The sequence below is a fragment of the Saccostrea cucullata genome, unplaced genomic scaffold (assembly GCF_032062105.1).
Source record: "Saccostrea cucullata isolate Sc308-1 unplaced genomic scaffold, CSIRO_AGI_Scuc_v1 ctg1110, whole genome shotgun sequence".
NCBI lineage: Eukaryota > Metazoa > Mollusca > Bivalvia > Ostreida > Ostreidae > Saccostrea > Saccostrea cuccullata.
In genome coordinates, this window is record NW_026925183.1 from 155,703 (window position 1) to 176,726 (window position 21,024).

Consider the following 21,024-nt stretch of genomic DNA (forward strand, 5'->3'; position numbering starts at 1 on the left):
TCCAAATCAACTCCTTTTGTGATTTATAACTAAAAATTGTAAAAATCACATAAATTAGGAAAAAATTCTTATTATCAATAAAAAAAATCACTAATTGTCGAAGTCTTTAATCCTTCTTTGTTTCATTGCTGTAGACTGATCATTAATGATCATAATTACGCTTTCAGATTTTTGTTGGTGTGGCTGGGAGGCCCAGGGGGTCCTCCTTCGGTGTCCAAAATATACATGTATACGATTTAATGAATAATTTTTTGTTGGTGTGGCTGTGGGCCCCGACCAACCCCCAACTCCCTTTACAAGATTTCTGGATCCGTCACTGATAGCACGCATATCAAGAGGTCCCAAAACAGCTTACCTTTTCTAATGCTTAAGGATCATTTACAGTATTACATCTATTTGTATTGTTTACAAAATTTACGAGATCGTTCCCTGTTTGCTATTTCACATTTTCTTTATTCATATTCAGTAAGATCAAATGTGAAAACTTTTTAAAATAAACTTTAATAAAGATCATAGTTATATACTGTGTAAAAGAGTATCTTAAAACGAGAGAGAGAGAGAAAACGAATTTAAGACATCGATGAAGGAAACACAGGTATTTATTATGCAATATCAACGGATTCTGAAAATTCTAATTAAAGTGTGATATATGGTATCTTTTTGATTTTTCCGTCTTAATGAGTGAAAGAAAAACGTCAAATTATACAATGATATATTTGTATCCCTTAGATTGCAATATTCATTATATGTAATTAGACCCAAGATTATATAAATATAACTGTTAATTACTGCTCAGAAGGGAAAAAAATAAAATAGCGCAGAAACATCGGCCTCGAGATTGGTAAGTCACCCTCAATATTTATCTAAGATGAAAAGAAAACTGAAATTATTTAAAATAATTACATTGCATATATATACGTAATGTAGAAAAATTGGTCACGTTAACTAAATTCTTCTAAGAACGGAATCCTTTGATCATAATTGTTTATCTAAAATTTCTAATTTCTCGTGTATTTAATTTTCAGTGGGTGATTTTACTAAATATTAAGACTAAAAAATCAGATGTTTCTATATGTACATGTAATATATCACGACTGGAGAAAATATATATGTTATGTAAATAAATTAATGGAGTGAAATACGTAGTATGTAGGCCTATTTTGTCTTAAAGTAGAGATATTTCTAATAATTTGAAACAAAACATGCACGGAATAAAAACAAATTAACCTCAACTTATAAAAATTAAAGGAGACACAAAAAAACTTCTCTAACGAGACTTTCAAAATTGTCTTTGGTGTTTTCTAGAAATATCGCCCTAACAAGAATGTACTTGAATTTTGATGTGTGTAAAGTTCTGCTTGGTTAATACTGAAAAAAAATTCAACAATAAACTTTGCAATGTTTTATTTACATGTATAGTTTTATTGAGTCTCGATTGAAAAACATAGACTTCATATGCGAAGTGTAGCCAATATTTTGACAATAATTAAACCATAAAAAAATCAGTTTTGTTATTATTATTAATTTTTTTTTTTTTTAATTTGGAGATTAGATATTAAATGGTGTATGTTTACTTGTGCGCAATAATAAAAATTCGTGAGAGACTGGTCATTAAAATTATGCATTAACATTAAATCACATTCTGCCATTTTTTACAAATTAACTGCTTTTGACAAATGATAAACGAATTTATATGTAAAATGATCTATTTTTTGTACATACATGTATATATATTTAAGCAGAATTTCTAGTTTCCAGCATTGCCTCACTAAAAAACAGACTATGCGGCGTTATCTGGTGCTAACTCTGTTGCTGGTGTGCCAAATTGCGGAGAGCCAAAAGACTCCGAAAAAAGCAGGTATTCAATATTTTTTTCTTCATTGATAAAATAAAATTTAAATAAACATTTTAAAGAAACCAAACTACTTTTTCAAATCGTATGGATATCTGGAAAGGACTTAAGATTTCATAGCGAAAATTTATATTGATATGAATATAGGTTGCTATTTGTATCTCTGCCTTTCATGTCTGAAATGACCCCCGGTACATTTCTTTGAAGCGACTCCTGAACCCCCAGAACCCACTGAAGCCCCCGAACTTCCAGAGGTCACCTCCACACCGAGTCCGACCGGAGGAAATAAATTCGGGGCATCAAAAGCATCAGCAAAGGGATCAGGTATGTTTACAAAATACAGTTCTGTTTGAATTCATCCAGTGCCGGATAGAGATACTGATAAATCCCGTAAAAGCAACTTTAAAAATGTTCAAACTCTGAGGTGGGGTCAATATTCAACAAGGTCTATTTTCACATTGAACATTGTGGTCATCAGGGATAAAAAAAAAAAAAAAATATCAAGCTCTTAGTGAATGAAATGCCATCATTTATAACATATTGTGTCAAATATGAAAGCCCTACCAAATTTCATTCTAAAGTAATCACCAAAGTAATTTTTTTGAAAATTAGGTCATTACAACGTTACACCGGAAAACAGTATAAAACGAGTAGAATTAATTTTGATGCTTAACAAATTCAAAGAAGTGTGGTCCCCCGTTTTTGAAGCGTTTTAATGAATGAAATGCCATCATTTATTAACATATTGTCAAATACGAACACCCTATTAAATTTCATTCTTAAGTAATCACCAAAGTTAAATTATTTAAAAATTAAGTCAAACATGAAAGTCAAGGTCATGTTAACGTTCGGAAACATCTTGTCACAAGTAATGCACATGTCTAATATGAAAGTCCCATCTCTTCTCAATCAAGTTATAAAAAAGATAACATTTTTGAAAAGTAGGTCAAACTTCAAGGTCAAAGTCATAGTGTTGAAAATCATAAAATATTTAGAAAGGTCTTGTCACAGGTAATATTCATGTATTAGTATGAAAGTCCTGTGTTTTCTCTTTCAAAATTTAAATTAAGGTTAAAATGTTTGAAATGTAGGTCAAAGGTCAAGGTCACGGGGTCAAAAACCATAGTATATTTGAAAAAGGTCTTGTCATAGGTTAACATTTTTGTGACATAGGGACAGACGAATGAGATTTTATGTCCCCTTACTTTCGCGAAAGCGGGGGGAGAGTACCGAAGAGCCAATGTACATGCATATTCGCAAGCCACGATGTTGTGTCCATTCTATTTCCACAAAATAAAATGGACACAAAACTCTATGCTTGCGACGATGATGTTCATGAAAATTCTTTAACTCCATCATGCAGGTTACATACCCAGTAGTATATATATTGAAACAGAAAACACAATCTCTCTCAGAATAAGATAGGTTTTATTTGAATCGAAATAATCACTTTGCTGGACTAACTCTAACATTTGGAACCTTTAGCTGCCGGTTCACCTGCCCTGGACGCCAATGGCGAACCCATAGAACCACCGGAACCGACAGATGCACCCGAAATCACCACCAAACCGGTGGTGGCAGGCGCCAGCAACACGAGTGGAAGCAACACAAAAACAACAGCTGCCAAAACCGATAAAACAACAACAATCGCGCCACAAAAAGCGAAAGGAGGCGTGGCCAAAAAAGCAGAAAAAGGTGGGGTCAAAAAAGCAACAATAGTCGGGAACAAAAAAGCAACAAAAGGCGGGGCCAAAAAAGCAGCATCAAAGGCTAGTTCTTCATTGCCATCAGGTAAAGGAGGTTCATTTATATAACACAACGTAAATTTATTTTACCCAAAAAATAATTAAAAAGCTTCACGGTATTGTTGGGCCAATCCAACAAACAGGTGAGGTTGCGCTAAAAGCGAAAACTTTGTTAAAACTACATGTATAGTGATGGATCCAGAAAGTTAAAGGAAACATGGGGATGTTTGGGCAAAAGGCATGATATATCTTCAGTTAAAAAAAGATACATGTAACGAAAGACAACGAAACCATTTGGGATTGGGGTGGGGTGATGGGATGGTGGGAAGGTCTGTTTCGAGAGAACTGGTAACCATCCCGAACTTTAGTCATTTTCTCGTCTATTTTCTGTATTGTCATGTTGTAAATTGTGTGTTTGTTTTTTTTTTGCTGTTTGTAATACATGTAGACCGCAGTGTTTCAAATTGCATTATTTTGTCAAATTTGATGAAAGTTTGACATCTGGTTCTAAAACTGTGGAATGTTTTTAGCACCGACAACTGCAGAACCGCCTGAGCCGACCGAAGCTCCAGAGCCTGTCCCTGGGACCAGTGGCCCCAAAGCCGGAAGTGACGTAGCCAATAAAGTGGCCTCAGGAGCAGGGAAGGGCGGATCACCCAAAGCCGCTTCTTCTGCACCAGCTAAAGCCGGTATGTATAGTATCATTCCGCAATTTTTTCTTTGTCAAAATACCTTCAGTAAATTTTTAAATCATGTATTTTTTAAACCACTGTATCATCTTAAAAGGGCTCCACTATACCATAGGTACAATGAAGGCGAGTATAGTGCTCATCATCTGCAGGTCTGTAGGAACCAGGGGCACGGACGCTTGGGGGTTCCCAATTAACTACCAGTATATACTACATGTATACAACAGAAAAAAATACAGTTCTGTCTCCTTGTAAAATGCCTCATAAATTTTGTTAACTTGAGAGAAATGCAAAATTTTTTTTTAGGTTGTGTCTTTGAAACCAAGGAAAATTTTGCTTATTTTACCAATTTCATAAAAACTACTAGCTAGCAACTTTATTTTTGTCCAAAAGGAAAAGGGTATAGTAAAAAATATGTAAATCGTTTAACCAGAATTTTTTTTTGTCAATTTTTTAAACTTTTCATGATTTTAAAACTGTGGCTATGCATTTATTCTATAATTCATAGTAAAAAATCACAAAAGTACTAATTCAACAGTACTCAAATTTCTTCAGCACCAGCTAAAACCGGTATGTATTCCGCAAGTTTTATTTGTCTTAACCTTATTAGATTTTAAAACAAGCCGAAAAAAGTAATAAATCAATAAATAAATAAATGCCTTATGTATTGTTCAATGTTCATAGGCGTCGGAACCTCGCCTCACTAACCAAGTTAAGGGCACACCACCAAGCTTATTTAATACCCTTGGTAGATTGAACAGATTAAAGGTTTTCGGCTTCCCAGGTTAAGGTGTTTGGTACATTTTTCTTTTCAAGGACTTCTTTGCCTTTCATTAATAAGAGATGCATGGGATATACTTTCACAAAATGTGTTTCATTATACAAACTGACCAAGGTTTCAGATGCTGCAATATCAGCATAGGAATGACCAGATTAATGGTTCTGAGCAGGTTTAAGTTTTAGGTGCAGGTCTATTACTAAGAACTTATAAGATCTACAGAACCAAACTTGCATAGACGATGCATCAAGGAATGAACTTGTTTCAGATGCTGGATTTGAATTAAATTTTCTTTATAGTGATTGGTTTGAAGTTTTTAAATAAGTCTATTCCAAAGTAGCAACAAAATTAAACCCTTTTAAATCAAATTGAATATTTGTTGCATCTTGGGATATGTACACTATTAGATTCATATTAGTTTAATGTGGAGCTCTGTACGTAATCTCTGATTACCTGTGTTCAAGATTATTAAAGTTGGGTAAAAATTTGACCTGTAGAATAAAGGTATTTTAATAAATGTTTCAGCATCGACAACTGAACCCCCTGAGCCAACCGAGGCACCGGAAACACCGGAACCTGTAGCCGAGACCAGTGGCGCTAAGACCAAGAGTAAGGGGAGCAAGATAGGGGGCGCCTAGACAGGGACCGGCACCGAAGATATACAGTCTAAACATCAGACAGAACTAAAGAAGCAAGAGAACTCCTATACCCACAGGAGAAAGGGAAATCTAAAAATCTCGAATTTTTATTGAGTTCAGTTTAATGAGAAGACCTTTTCATAAGTCCCCTATAAGATAACATTCACTTCATTAGTATGTCTCAGTCATTTTACGCATTTGAAGTAATGAGTATATATATATGTGATAGATCTTTTGCAAAGGCCGTATTTTAAAGAAATAAATATATAAATCATCTTCGTCTCTTTATTTTGCTCTAATCGTGATAGATTAATCGGTCAAGTACTGGACGACTTTAACCCGACCAGTGTCGACTTCTCCGACCCAGACGTTATCAGAAGGGTCGACATCAATTCCACACACTCCTGAGAAGTTACAGTTGTCAATGTAGCAGAGAAACTGTCGATCTTTGTCGATCACGTGAATACAGTCATTGTCACCGTCGGCTATAAGGATGTGACCTTGACTGTCGGTAGCGATGCTACATGGAAAGAACGTATCGTACTTCCGCTGAGACATCAGGTTGCTGTAGGTGAATTTGAATTTTCCCGCTTGATTTACAACAACAACGGTATTGGTTCCATGGTCGGATACGCAGATGTCATGGTTGACAGCATTTTCTGCAATAAAAGTCGCATATTTATACAGAGTTTCCCCTCGTTCATCGTACTGAATGACCTTTTCCGGTTTTGGTTGTAGCGCTTCTAATGACGAAATTTCTTGATTTTCACCATCTTTTCGCTTGATGATCCCATACTTTATTACTTTACTACGTCCTTCTAGGTCGTTGTACAAAGTGACTAAAATCCCATCCTCAGATGTCGTACAAATTCCCTGCGGTCTCCAACCTTCATATCGTAAAATCACCCTCGTTTTGTCGGATTTGATGATGTTGGCCGTTCGTTCTATACTGTCACAATACAGAAGCTCTCCTTGTTTACTGACTGTTAAGTCGTGGGGGACATATCCCGAGGATGTGTAAACAACTTCCTTTGCGTTTCCGTCTAAGTCAATTCGTATTATATTTTTCTGGTTCCCGCTCACCCAAGCTTCGCTGGTGTCATGACAACTCACCCTCTGAACGTGTTCGAAAGTGCTCTCTGTGGTCGCTGTCAACCTTGGCATCAACAAAAATTCTTTTTCTTCTGTTGATGGATTCTTTTCTTCTTTATTCTCTAAAGAACTTTCCTTTTTGTCATCTTTTGTCTCTAGTCTTCCGAATAGATTACATAGCTCGTCATTCGTGAGTTTAACTCGCCAAAAATCGGGGACAGAAACGCAAAATTCTGATTTCACTTTTCTGAATCTATCCATCTCAGAATTATACAAGAGTGCCTGTTCAACATTGCTTGATTGCATAAGCCTTTTGTTCTCCTTGATTAATTCTTGAATTTCATCCAGCAAACTTGTGGATTCCGATATGCGATTCTTCAGTGTAGCCAAGGACTCTTGTTCCATTTTTTCTGCTTCATCTTCAAACATTTTGATTACGACATCCACCATTCGATGTACTTCCTGTCCATGTTTCTTTATGGCTGATTTCAAGATCTGGTATTCAGGAGCAAGAGTCGACAATCGCAACTTCATTCTAGAGATAATATTTTGGTATCTCGGAACAAATTCCATTTCTAAATCGTTTGTATCTTGCTGAATAAGATCCAGTTTAGACTTAAATACCTCCATCAAATCCTCGAAATCATGAAACTTATGAAAAGTCGTTATACATTTCGAACACACTGCAATGTTACACGTTTGACATTTTAGCTCGCATTTTGCATTTCGGTGAAACTGACAGACAGGAAGCACTGGTCCTGATTTCCGGTGTACAAAAGTTACAATTTCGTGTGTCGTTGGGGTTTTAGATACATGTCTTGATACACAATGTCCACATAGTTTGACGTCACATTTGTTGCATTGAAGTTCCACGGAGTTTGCGCAGAGGTCACATTTTATTACATCTTGAGCTCCCTTTAAGTCCTCCAAAAGAGCAATACCTTTTGTTGCGGATGCTATAGCCATGAATTAAGTTTGATTTACAAGCACCTTGTTAAAAATCCTCCTAAAATTAAGAAAAAAGAAATTATTATTCATTTTGCTTCCTACAGCTTTTCGTCTATTTCATATTCATATCAGGTGTCATTTCTGACCTTAGACATTTAAGATGCGAAGAAAATATCATTTTCATTAAAAAAAAAAAAACCCTTAGGAATGCACATGTGCCGAAAAATGTTAATATTTAATTATTTACGTAGGCCTAGTTTACACAAGGATGATGGAAATCATTCTTCTGAAAAACTCTATTTCACAAATCAATTCCTTAAAAAACAACATAAAACATGCAAACTTACGTTGTACGAGTATCTGTGGGCGAGGCAGTCTGTTGTGTATACATACAACTATTCAATGTCCCTCAAGCTTTATTTACAATCCACTTGGGCACTTATAATGAACGTCACACAATACGCTTGAACAAACCTTGTTTTATTTAATGGTTTTGTTTCCTGAATGATGGTGTGTGCATTTAGAATACTTAAACGAAATGATTATGTTTTCGTTCTTTTCTCACTTCCTATTCGAGTGATACATCGGTGGATCTAAAAAAAGGGGGGGGGGGTGTTGAAGAAATTACAAAATGCCATGCTCTTAGATGATAGCGAAACTTTCAAAATTTTCTTCAGAAATTAAATAAAACTATAACACACAATTTTCGTTAGGGAAGAAAAATACCATTGCATATGTTGATAATCTATTGCGCCTTGATTCATGTACAGTGTCTAACAAAAATGTATTAATTTTTCAAAGCAGAAATATACAGTTACTTGAGTGAAAGATGGAGATAACGAACAGTTGTCAAGCTCAAAGGACCACAGTAAAGCAGTACACATCGGGAGCAGAGCTAACACGGAACTCTATAAATATCAGAGACTGGATCAGGTGCCACGGAGGAGTAACCACCCCCTGCCTTAAATTCGTTAGACAATTCATTGTGTAGGCAGTATGGAAAATGTCTGTCAGCATTCGACTTTATAATAAGATTGTTTTGCTGACAAGATCATTGTATCGACTATAGATCTTGCGAAAGGATTGTGTTAATTTTCTTTCAAGTTCACTGAAATACCCAGTATAGTGAGTCGACACATGAATCAATTTTTTTGGTTAACGTCCCTCCCGAGAATTGTTCACTCATATGGAGACGCCGCCATTTGCCGGAGGAGAGTTGCAAAATTTTCTCGGCACTCAGGATCTCTGAGCAGCGGGGGATCTTTTTCGTGCCAGTGCTTCTGCAACACTGGACCTCTGTTTATGCGGTCTCATCCGAAGGATCGGTCTTCACGTCCCACAGTGGGATTCCTGCGACGTAAGGATCAACTCCTTAATATTCCGTGACTCTATAGCAGACGCTCTAACCACTGCGCCACCCAGTCGACAAAGATTAAATTCCAGCTGAACATACAGAACAAACAACTTTAACTACTTTTAAAATCTTGAAGATTTTATTTAATTCAACAATACTTAAAAAAAAAAAATAGGTAGCACACATAACGGACAATGATCATAATAAGCATCTTGTTAAAGTACTGTCCCTGTTAAAATAAGAGTTATGGGGAAAAAGGGGGAAGATTTAGAAGACAATCCTATCAAAACAAATTAAAACAAGAGACCCATGGGCCACAGTGCTCGCCTGACGACATATATTGTGGCCCCAGTGTATAAAGATTTGTACGACTTACAATCTACATTACCTGCAAATGCTTTCATATACACGTACTACTTTTCATGACTTTGCTGTTCTTGAGAAGATTTTAAAAGATTTTTTTTTCACACACCCCTATCTAAAACTTTGATCTTTTATTGTGCCCCCACCCTGCCTTTGAGGGTTATGATTTGAGCAAACTTCTAATTATGCTATTTCAAGATGCTAAATATTCTTGATCATGGATCAGTTGTTCTCAAGAAGAACACTTGAACTGGGCTACCTTCTGAATGGTCGTTGTAAACCTACCCTATCCCAAAAAGTCATGATTTAAACAAACCTGAAACAGCATTATTTCAGGAAGCTTTATTTTTTTTTTAATCTTAATCTTTTTTGCGAGCCAGTGGTTCTTACAAAGAGAAACTTGTGCATTTCTCACAACCAATTCTCACTATTTCTTAATTATTTTACCTTAGGAGAGAGCATGGATCTTCATTAAAAAAAAAAAAAAAATACAACCCTGAATCCCCAACACTCGAGTTTACTCTGTGTCAAATTTGTAGTTCTTGAGAAGTTGAAAATGAAAAGTTTATAGCAAGACTTTGAAAGACAACAGATATATTGTGATCAGAATAGCTCACTTGAGCCTCAGCTCAGGCGAGCCAAAATAAAACCTCTCACTTTTGAGCGCAAGCAAATCTATACCAAACATGCTATTTAGTACTCATTACATCAGGTAAATATCTTGTGCATTTTAATTACATAGTTTTTGATTGGTAATTAACTGCAAATTTTATGTAATAATTATTTTTATATATATATTAATATAAATATATATTTAAATACAAAAGAAATGTATTTTTTAAAATCAACAAATCTTTGGACAAAAAAATATTATTAAACTATTTAATAAATAGTCACTTTATATGTAAACCAGCACCCAGACTTTACCATGAAAATCAAATTACAAAATTTTATTAAATGAAAACAAAATTGTCTTATTTGTTCACAAGTAATGTAATTAATACATTTTTGTTTTTATAGTAAATACTTACAGAAACACAATAAGAGTGAACACCATAACAACTTATTCACAATTTTAAAATTAAACTTCTTGAAAAGTACTGTGAACTATAACCAAGAATATCATTATACATTGTTAATTGATATTGAGTGTTCGATATTTTCAGTTTTGGAAACCTTACTCTGAGCACATTTGATCTGAACATAAACAAGGTGACCATAATTACATGCATCAGCATAAGTACTTTATATTTTAATCTTCAGTATTGAAAAAAAAAATCTGGAATTTTATTCCATACAATATATATCATTGCGTCCTAATCCAACTAAGATGGAATCAAAAGCATTATGCTTATAACCACAACTTCCGATTGAAAATGCATGTAGGAATAAATTTTCAAGTCCTGTAATACATAAATGCTAAAATTAAAATCATTTTATGATCAACTATCTATCATAAGAAAATAATTCAAAATCAAATTACCGGTGCATATGCTTTCTTGTGTAAATACGGTACATATGCTTTCTTGTATAAATAAATTTTATATCACTAATTATTTCATTGAGTAAAAAAATAAAGTTTGAGACTAGCTACCATGTTAATTAATTATAACTTGAGACAAATAAAAGCTTTAATTCCCATGACTGACGTTAACAATTATAATACCCATCATATATCACTTACTCAGACAATAACAACAAAGAGGGTATATATAAAACATCACAAAACAAACGGTAAACTATTATGCACGCTTACAGCACCATCAACAGTGTTATGTGTGTGTGTATCTGTGAGTACTATATAGTTGATAGGAGTTTTTCCCCTCTAGTACTATTTTCACCCCCCTCCCCTTTACACTTGCCTCAGTTCCAATGAGTGCGAAAAATGAAACTGTGACTGAAAATTACAGTAATTACCATTAATTAAATAGCATCTTTTCCCCAAGGGTTTTTTCTTTATCTATTATCAGCTAACATACTGGCTAATAACAATCATGTATGAAAAATCTTTTGTTAATTCTTACCCATGAAAACCTATTCTAGACAGAGACAAAATAATAAAAATTAAACAAATACACAGATGCATCCAATTCAGCAAAGGCAAAACAGATGTAGCACTCACAAAATGAAAAGACAATGTTTCACTGCAATATTTGACTCCATATTCTTAATAAGTTACCCCCCCCCCCCCCCCCCAAAAAAAAAAAGATTAAGAATATGGTTAACAAAATTGTTAAAATGTAAAGCCCTCCTTTTCTCCATTTACCAATTTATACATGTACATATAAGAACATTTAAAAGTTGGACAAATTTAACTTGCAAAAGCACTCATCTTGCATTTTGGGGGCAAAAATGACAGTGGGAAGATACAAAATAACTATTTAATTATTATTCAAGTATTAGGTAATTTAGAAATATGTAAGTGTATCAGACCTTAGAAGCACCAGCCATTATATGGATAACATTGCCATCATATTGCAAGATTAAGGATAGCACCTGCTAGATCATTATGCACCAATAAATTTCCGTGCCTTTAGTCTTTGAAAAGCAAATTTCGTGAGGACTTCTGGAAAGAAGGTAAGATACACAAAAACAAGGAAAGCTATATTTTACTACAATAGTATAACAACAGTGACCATCTGCACACATCAAAAGCAACCGATTTTTTAGCCAAATAATTAATGCTCATATTTGGCACCATGAAGGTCCTGCATATGAAAAGGGTGGGTACTCATATCATAGTTCTAAATATACCATCTCCATTCATGTTAAAATCCATTCATATGCATCAACACCTTTGACCTCTGTTAATAACTTGATTGAATTATGGTAAATGTAAAACAAAAAATACAATCAAAACATATAAAGCAATGCAGAGACGAGGCACAAATTACAATGTAACAAAAAATTTACAAGAGTCAACCATGTGTTTTTGTTTGTTTTTTTTAACTAAACACTTTAGGATTTCACAAATATGAAAAAATGTTCACCTGTTTTCTATACATCAACACCAATAATTCACTACCACCGGTTTATCTCAGAATATATGTGCATGGACCCACAATACTATAAAATCACATACTTTCAAGGGGTCAAAAATTTTCATGGTATGAGGAAAAATGTTGGTTCATGGGGATTTGATTTCATGGATGAAGATCTTTCTAGTATTTGTATTTTATGAAATTTTACACTACATGGTAGACAAGAATTCGTGGGTCTCTTCAAACCTCAAAAACAATGAAAATTAAACCCCCGTGAAAATTAGTGATTTCACGGTCATACCTGTTGCTTCTTTACATATGACCAAATATAGAACTGAAATACTTGAAATATAGTGATTAAAATGTCTGATGTTCTCCTATTTGAAAACCATACAACTTTAAAGATACTAACAATATACCCATGTTATAAATACATCACAGGAATATAGCATATGTGAAAATATATTGCAACAGTTTATAACATATACTTTTAAAATATATCTTTTATTATTTTTTGTAGATACAATAAAGTAAAATTATTTTTTTTAAAAAGATATTAACAAAAAATTGATATGCAGTAGTTGACAATTTTTTTTACGTAATTTATTTCAATACCAATATTTTTCCTAATCAATTTCAAGAGGAAGAGCATTTGAGTGTAGACATGAAGTGGAATCTAAAATCAACCCTGACGTCATTTTTTATTGGTTAAAAATGCTTTTATACCTGATATTCCCAAAAATATGTGGAATGCAATGACAATGTCCAAATTAGATAAAGAGAAGATCTTGATTTTTTAATGAAATTTTTAAAAGAAAAGGTCTGTTTTTGATTAAATTCAATGATATTACTTTGATAACGAGAAACCATTTTTTATGACTTGCTCCTCAATAAAGATTTTAACATCCTACTTTCTTGTAAGATTGCTTAACCATCATTATTGGAAAACAGAATTCAATGAATTCTTTAACTGAATGTTCCAAAGACATATATACAAGAAATGTTCAATCTTAAATGTACACCCTCTTGGAAATCGTTAGTTTTAAGGTTGATAAACTATTGCATCATAAATAATATGTTTAACTTTATAGTAAACAATAATAGGATTAAAAAAAAATTGATGTTCATTATTCATAATTTAATCATTTCTACAACAAAAAGCTGGGAACATTTTTTTTTCTTGGAGAAAACAACAAAAATAACAATCAACAAAGGGATGACTAGATTTCTGCTAGACTTCCATCCTTTTGAAGGGTTACCATGGAAATCAAACAAAACAAATTCAAAACAAAAAATATTTTCAAAAAGGAAAACAAATACACAGTTCTTAATTCATCATTAAAATACACCATCTATAATGCTGGATCTAAGTCATCTATTTCATTTTAAACCATTTTTTTTTGTAAACGCCACTTTGCATATTCTAATGACCCTGATATCCTATGCCCTTTGACCTCCTGACCCCTGTCTATTGATCGATGGCTGCATCATCTTCTGTGTCATCAGGCAGATCTTCAGTGAAGGCTTGTACAATGTCTGATTGTTGGCGGTGGTATTTTTTGATCTTGTCCACGGGTTTGGGGTCAAGGTCAATGATCACCACAGAGAACTGGTATTTCCTGCCACAACTGTCCGTTAGCACCATGTCCTCGTTCTCACTAGGTAAATAAAAAAATCAGAGTTATCAGTGAGGCCCTACCTTCAGCCCAAAATAGTTTCCCAAAGATGTCAATTTGGTAATAGTCTTCACCAATTGGCTTGAATATTAGTAGAGGTCAACATGTACAATATACCAATTCCTTCATTAATTAAACAAAATTTTCTTACCAGTCATTTAGGTGTAGTGTACATTTTCTAAATATTTCACACTGTTATGAAATTTTTTTCATAATTCCTGTAACACGCGAACAAAGAAGGAATTCTCTGGGTTGACCTCCAAAGTGGTGAACCAGTCGAATAACTTGTAGGCCAAAGTATGTCATACAGAAACTATGCATGCTTTGCAAAATAGCTTTTTTTCCACATCTTTACTTTATATAAAATTTTGTGGAGTTTACCCATGAGAAGAACTTTGGGGGAGGGTAAAAGAACGATGTCTGAGATACTCACATGTTCATGTTCGGCGAGATCTGCTGCATGGCCACCATTATAGAACAGTCCTGGGCAGTCTTAGAGATGTTGTGCCTCTTGACCTACAATGTAAAGTACTCCATACACATGTAATACATCATTAACATTTACTTTCATTTTCATGTTTCCTAAAAAAGTGTGTTTCTTGGATAATAATGTAAAGGGCAAGAGTCTAAACTTTAAAGACAATTACATCACCTTAATTAATATTCATATAACATGTTTCTTTACAAGAGACAGATATCCTCTATTTCTCCCACAAAATATAATGACTCCATATACATAAGACTTATATAGAAAAAATGTGTTTTATTTCTTTGTAACTTTTTTAAAAATTCAGCAAGATTTTAAAGCAATATGAGCAATGTGCATTTTCACATCCAGAAATTTTATTTTGCTAGCAAAATGTGGTATTATGATTAATTTGCTATGTAAAAAAAGTTAAACAAACCAAATAAGCCTAAATTAAATTTTTAAATATGTTTGCTGCATATCATTGTAAATATTCTACTTTTACTATACCAAAATATACAGCTATTTTTATTTTTATATGAAAGAAATTTCTACATGTGCTATGTTTTGCCATTTACAGGACGACAATAATTCAATTTTACTTCAATCAAAGCTAATAAAAAAAAAAATTCCATCGCAAATATGAACAACAGAAGTTTAAAAATGTTTTAATTTTCTGTCATTGAATCAGTAAATTACAAATTTGCAATAAAATTTTCTGATGTCAAATATGCAGCTCATATTGCTTTAATATTTCTATGCAAATATACCATTTTGTTACCCGGCTGCACGTGGCTTGCCATCATCCTACCATACTCTACTAATTAATGACATTTAAATCTCTGCTATTGTAAACTTTAAAGACAATTACATGTTATTAATATTCATATAACATGTTTCTTTATAAGTGAATCCAAATTAAATTTTTCCCATCACCTATCATATTATGAGGCTAGGGCTTTGTAAATTAGCAAGAATTTAATATTTCTATACAAACACCATTTTCTTACCCATGCCATCATCCTACCATACTCTACTAATTAATGACATTTCAATCTCTGCTATTGTCTAGACTGTTATTATCGTGAATCCATATTAAATTTTTTCCCATCACCTATCATATTATGAGCCTGACTGACTGCGTATTCTATACTCTCTGTTTACCTGACTGACTGCGTATTCTATACTCTCTGTTTACCTGACTGACTGCGTATTCTATACTTTCTGTGTCTGTACGGCTCTGTGGGTCCTCTAAACATGGGGTCAACCAAGACTCAGAAGTAAACGGTCCGTACAGATTCCATTGAGCACTGAAACGTGAACCATAGCAACTCAATTACATAAGTCATAGCAACAGGTTAGTAAAAGTAGTCATTAAAATTGTGCATTTTTGTCAGTCTTATCAATAGGTAAAATATGGCTTTAAATTTACATTATTCAATGAAATAAACTTTTTTGCTACACTTATTTCCACTTCCACCTATCATAAATAGGAACAGTAAAACTTGTCTAATTCAGCTGTTGTGTTATCTGAAATCCTGCTTAATAAAATGAAAACTTGCTGTGAATTCAATAGTTTAAAATCTGTCTATTCTAAAATGTGGCCTATATATTCTATACCTGTATTCCTTCATCCTGACATACGGGGGGTGGATCTATTTATGTACTTATACTGTATATAAGTTAAATGGGCATTACTTTTCCTCCAGGTGGGTGGATCTATACTCCTTCACCCTGACATACGGGGGGTAGATTTATGTACTTATACTGTATATGTTATGTGGGCGTTACCTTTCCTCTAGGTGGGTGGATCTATATTCCTTCACACTGACATAAGGGGGTGGATCTTTTATTTATGTATTTGTACTGTATGTTATGGGGGGTGGCTTACCTTTCCTCTAGGTGGGTGGATCTATACTCCTTCACTCTAACATACAGGGGGTGGATCTCCTCAATGTCCATTTGGTCCAGCATCTGGACATGCAGGACTCTCTCCAGGACACAACAATGGGGGAGACTGTTTGGCTCTGTAACGGGACAAACAAATGTTGCCTGTTTTATATTTTTTCAAAGCATATTCAAATTCCTGAATTTAAAATATCTAGGAAATACAACAGTCTCTAAAATGTATTGTCAAAACACATTAAAACTCTAGACTAGGTTGTGTCTAGATAAATAATGCCCAGAAAAGTAAGGGTCAAACTCTGAATATCTGGAAAAAACAATGTCATCAATTTATGATTTCAGTTAGGGGAGCTTGTTCAGAGGGCTGTTGAACGAATATTTAAAACGATGAGCTCATTAAATGGCTGCCCCAAAATGGAACTCCACTTTAGCAAGGACTGCAAAGCAGAGAATCCCCTCGCAGATGGATTCTATAGATTTAGGCAGCATTCAACATCAAGCATCCCTAATGAAAATTATGTTTTTCAGATAAATTACCCCTCCCCTATCACCCGCACACGTGCCTTACTGAAACAATGTTGTGAGGGAACTATAATCTTCCCATAAAGAGATTTGAAATTCATGAACACAATTTTTTGGCAAAGGTAAACTTCTCTACATGGAAATTGTTAAAACTTAATGTTAATTTAAAGTCTCGTGTTTATGTATCATAATTGATAAATCATTATTTTGCCTGCCATTTCATATTATATCCCTACCTGAGCTTGCATCATGGTTTGTCTTGTATGAACTGTTTTGACAATGCTGAGTATAAATAGGAGACTTTTTGCGGGAGAGACTTGGCGAGTCCGTAGCTTGTCGATTACTGGTCCTCAGAACCGCGTGACTAGATCGATGAGATTCCAGTTTTTTTGGCACATACAGTAAAGCATCAATGATCAAATCAACAAATGTCTGCACTTCCCTGAAACGATCAAAAATAAATATTTACATTTTCTATGTTTTTCTAGTAAGCCAACAGCAAAATTGATTTGAATACCGTTTTCGTGTATATTCATGTGTAGAAATATACACCGAAAAACGTGCGCTAATGTGATAACACAATGAGGCAACAGAGACGTTAGAAAAATGCAACGAAATAGGGCAGCGAGAGAGTCAAATATTGAGTATATTTTTTATGCTTTATACATGGAAAATATAAATATAAAGAATTTTTTAAGTTTAGTGTGAATTATTGGTGTGTGAATCACACACACCAATAACTCACACAAAACTTAAAAACATTCCTTAAATGTCATTATATGCAATGAATGCAGACCAAACATTAATATCCCTTTCAAATTTTACTAAAGTGTTCAATTTGCTTTATCATTCATCTTCAAAATTTTTAATGCCCCCTTCCCTATCTTTCTATCCTTAAATAAATGCAATATATCCCCTTTCATCCTGTCCATCTCATTTCTGCTCTGTATGAGCTTATTTCACAAAAATTAATCTTGGAAATGTTTTGTCAAACACGGAGTTAATTATCTCCCTTCTACTTTCAGTTGACTGTGACTTACATGTGCTTTCTCATTCCATTCTTTAACCCATTCACCGAATCTCCGAAAAACTGCTGTAGAATTTTACCAAGGTCACCTTTAGAAAACTCGCTGTATACCTCTTTTCCATTCTACAAGAGGGAAACAATATCATCTCAATGGTGTTCAACAAAATAATTTAGTAATCTGAATTAATCACTAGAATAATTTAAAAAACAATACTGTCAGGGCTGTCCCCAAGAAATGAAATAGAATGGGACATTTTATAAGAAGAGGATCTGGGATTCCTCCCTTATGGGAAGTTGAGGAGGAATACCAAAATATTCGGGGGATTACATTATTATAGGTGGGGAAATTTCCCAGCCCTATAAGGTCTTCGAGACAACTTAAATTTATAATTGAAATCCATATTATGATTCAGTAATATATGTACAAGTGAATTAAGACTTTGAAATTATTTTCCCTCATATAAATAACAAAAAAAGTACAATTAACCAGAAAAAATCATATCAGAGTACCTAATGAAACACCAATTGCTTTATTTTTAACAAACACATGTATTATATAATAGCAGTTTTAATAACTATGCCCCGTCTGTCAGCACAGTGTCATTAGCCTGATGCAGCATGTCACAACAAACACGATTTGGACTCTCGTCTGGCATGTTGTTGATACACATCCCGACGATAACAGAATAATTGTCAGAATATCTCGACAAAACTGTACCCAATGCCATCCCTCCCTTTGTCTTTGTCTAAACATCCATTAAAGGATCACTTCATTATAAATAGGGATCTGACCTATAGGACCGGGCTTGGTTTTATTCTCTACAAAAAGCTTGTCGATTTCCGTTCTGATTAATGAAATTAGGCTGAATACATATAACAATTTGTTTTCCCTAAATCTTTATTTCAGTGAGTAGAGATAGGAGGAACTTTTTTTTTATTGATTTTATTGATTTTCTGAGTTTGTTATCTCCAAATGTAATAATTGATATTTGTCTTTACTTCTTATTGTGCATAAAGGTAATGTCTACTGCTGTCTCTGAAATTCTATTCTTTATGTCTTGGCTATTTATCCATGTATATAATAAAAACTTGTCATTAATGTGTGAATGTGTGCAAATTATAAAGGCCTAAATGAAATCCAAGGGAGTGCATTTACTGAAATATGTAGCCAAAATCAATGTGATTAAATTCTAAGGAATATATACAATAATTGAAATTCATCGCAGCTCAATGCTGCCAAGAATACCCGTATTGAGTAACACACAGTGAGTTATTCTTGTCCTCCGAGAAAGTGTGCTTATACTGAGGTTCGTTCCACCTGACTGACAACTGTACATTGGATTGTTACGATTTGATATCTCTCTAGTGTTTCTTATATCAAGAATGGGCATGCATAAGGGACAGAAAATTGAAGGAAAAATACACAAGTCTATAAAAAAAGATAAAAATTAAAATAGTCTTTGAAAAGGCGAAATTTAAAACTTTGTAAGTGTTGTACCAGGTGGATTCGAAACCCCTGACTTTAAAAAGAAAGTATCCAAGGTATAAAAGTCAGTGAGCTAGTCTAAATATAAGAATAGATGGCATAAATTTAAACCAGATTATGAAAATCTGGTTTCCTTATTTTGTGTAGTTTTTTTTGTGAATTTCGACCCCAGGGCAGGGGTGCCCCTAAAAAAATCTTATCTTAAATTATTCCTTACATCCTAACCTATCAAAATATCACAATTTTTTTTAGGGGCAGGCCTGCCCTGATGGACTTCAAGGCCAAAATTCATGCAAAAATCAATGCTTTAAAGGACAAAATGGTGTTTTGATCAACTTTGGAGGTTTATTGTAAAGTTGTAAATAATAAATTTTAGGTATAAAATACAAATTCAAAAAAATTAGACATATATACGGTAGAAAACAACAAATAAAGATTGATTTTTAAATGTCACTTTTTGCGGGAAATTGTTCTCTCCTATAGGTCAATTCTTTTGTTAAAGCGAATACATCCTTTGTCTGCCGATTTTATTTTCACCACAAGAAATTGGAGTGGCTCTAAAATTGTGCTGACTTAAATCAATAAAATGTCCCATCTTTTGCCTACCTTTTATTTTTAGAAATTCATTATGGAGTGAAAAACATGAAGTGTTGAGGTATATGTTGCTAACACCTGATCTAATAATTTCACATGTATTTCAATATCAAACCCAACCACAGTGTGATTCACGATAATAAAATCATTCCTGTAGGTTTATTACTAATCACTTCTTCATGTTTTTAATATTCACTTCTCTCTATCAGGGTAAAGAATTGCTAGATTAAATTGTTTGTGTTTAAGGTCAAGATCTAGTAAATGAAAGGTGCCTACAGATTTATCAAATTTGAGAAATAAATTCCTTTATTGATGCTTTACAACTTTAGCTTGGTCAAATAAGGTGTTTCGGGGTATAATTTGTAGGTAAACAAGATGAAAAACTGTATTTTAAACTGTCATTTTTAATGGAAAATTAAGAAAACCAGTCATGAATATGGGAGTTTTTTTCATATTCGACAAAGAAAATGTATCCAGATTGCCTACAGTCTCACAGAAAACGATAATAAGTATGTTCATGGCCTCTTCTTTAAACCAATATCAAATTCAATATAGGTATCCAGTTTACTTTTCATATGATTTCAAATTGAATGACATGAAAATATCCTATTTTCTACATAATTCTGCTATAGCCGAAAGTACGGGAAAAAGAAAGTTGAAATTGATTATGACGTCATAATGGATCTAGCACCAAAAAGCTAGTCTAAAGTTATTTACTAGATCTTGACCTTAATTTAATAATCAATGTCACTGAAGACAAATAAGCAATTTTAATTTTCAAAGGATTAAGTGTACTTTTTAAGATTTCTATATAAAAAAAGTATCTATAACCCTTAGTCTATAGCTACAGTTTGCCTTGAAGTTAATTGATTTTGGTCAAATATATTCGTGAACCTTAAAAAATTGGT

The 21,024-nt window shown here is 33.6% G+C and overlaps 3 protein-coding genes across 5 annotated transcripts in view; 1 reads left to right on the forward strand and 2 right to left on the reverse strand.

The window, feature by feature from the left end:
- Positions 1–1,758: 1,758 nt before the first annotated feature.
- Positions 1,759–5,978, forward strand: LOC134268258 (proteoglycan 4-like). Of its 3 annotated transcripts, XM_062750449.1 has the most exons (6): positions 1,759–1,858; positions 2,060–2,176; positions 3,338–3,547; positions 3,596–3,643; positions 4,128–4,286; positions 5,590–5,978. In XM_062750449.1, the coding sequence occupies exons 1-6, from the start codon at positions 1,783–1,785 to the stop codon at positions 5,700–5,702; spliced, it is 723 nt and encodes a 240-aa protein (XP_062606433.1). In that variant the 5' UTR covers positions 1,759–1,782; the 3' UTR covers positions 5,703–5,978. The 3 variants fall into 3 exon arrangements, with proteins under 3 accessions (XP_062606433.1, XP_062606432.1, XP_062606434.1); XM_062750448.1 differs by having other exon boundaries at positions 3,338–3,643; XM_062750450.1 differs by lacking the exon at positions 2,060–2,176 and having other exon boundaries at positions 3,338–3,643.
- Positions 5,792–7,834, reverse strand: LOC134268257 (uncharacterized). Its single transcript, XM_062750447.1, has one exon. It carries the CDS (start codon positions 7,758–7,760, stop codon positions 6,012–6,014), a length of 1,749 nt encoding a protein of 582 aa, XP_062606431.1. The 5' UTR covers positions 7,761–7,834; the 3' UTR covers positions 5,792–6,011.
- A 5,734-nt stretch (positions 7,835–13,568) lies between these two features.
- LOC134268259 (inositol-pentakisphosphate 2-kinase-like) overlaps positions 13,569–21,024 on the reverse strand; it is a 36,455-nt gene continuing 28,999 nt past the window's right edge. Inside the window, exons 9-14 of the mRNA XM_062750451.1 lie at positions 18,050–18,159; positions 17,246–17,451; positions 16,474–16,609; positions 15,781–15,892; positions 14,550–14,632; positions 13,569–14,098 (exon numbers count right to left, since the gene is read on the reverse strand). Coding sequence (XP_062606435.1) covers positions 13,909–14,098; positions 14,550–14,632; positions 15,781–15,892; positions 16,474–16,609; positions 17,246–17,451; positions 18,050–18,159 — 837 coding nt within the window. The 3' untranslated portion in view covers positions 13,569–13,908. The remainder of the gene's footprint in view (positions 14,099–14,549; positions 14,633–15,780; positions 15,893–16,473; positions 16,610–17,245; positions 17,452–18,049; positions 18,160–21,024) is intronic.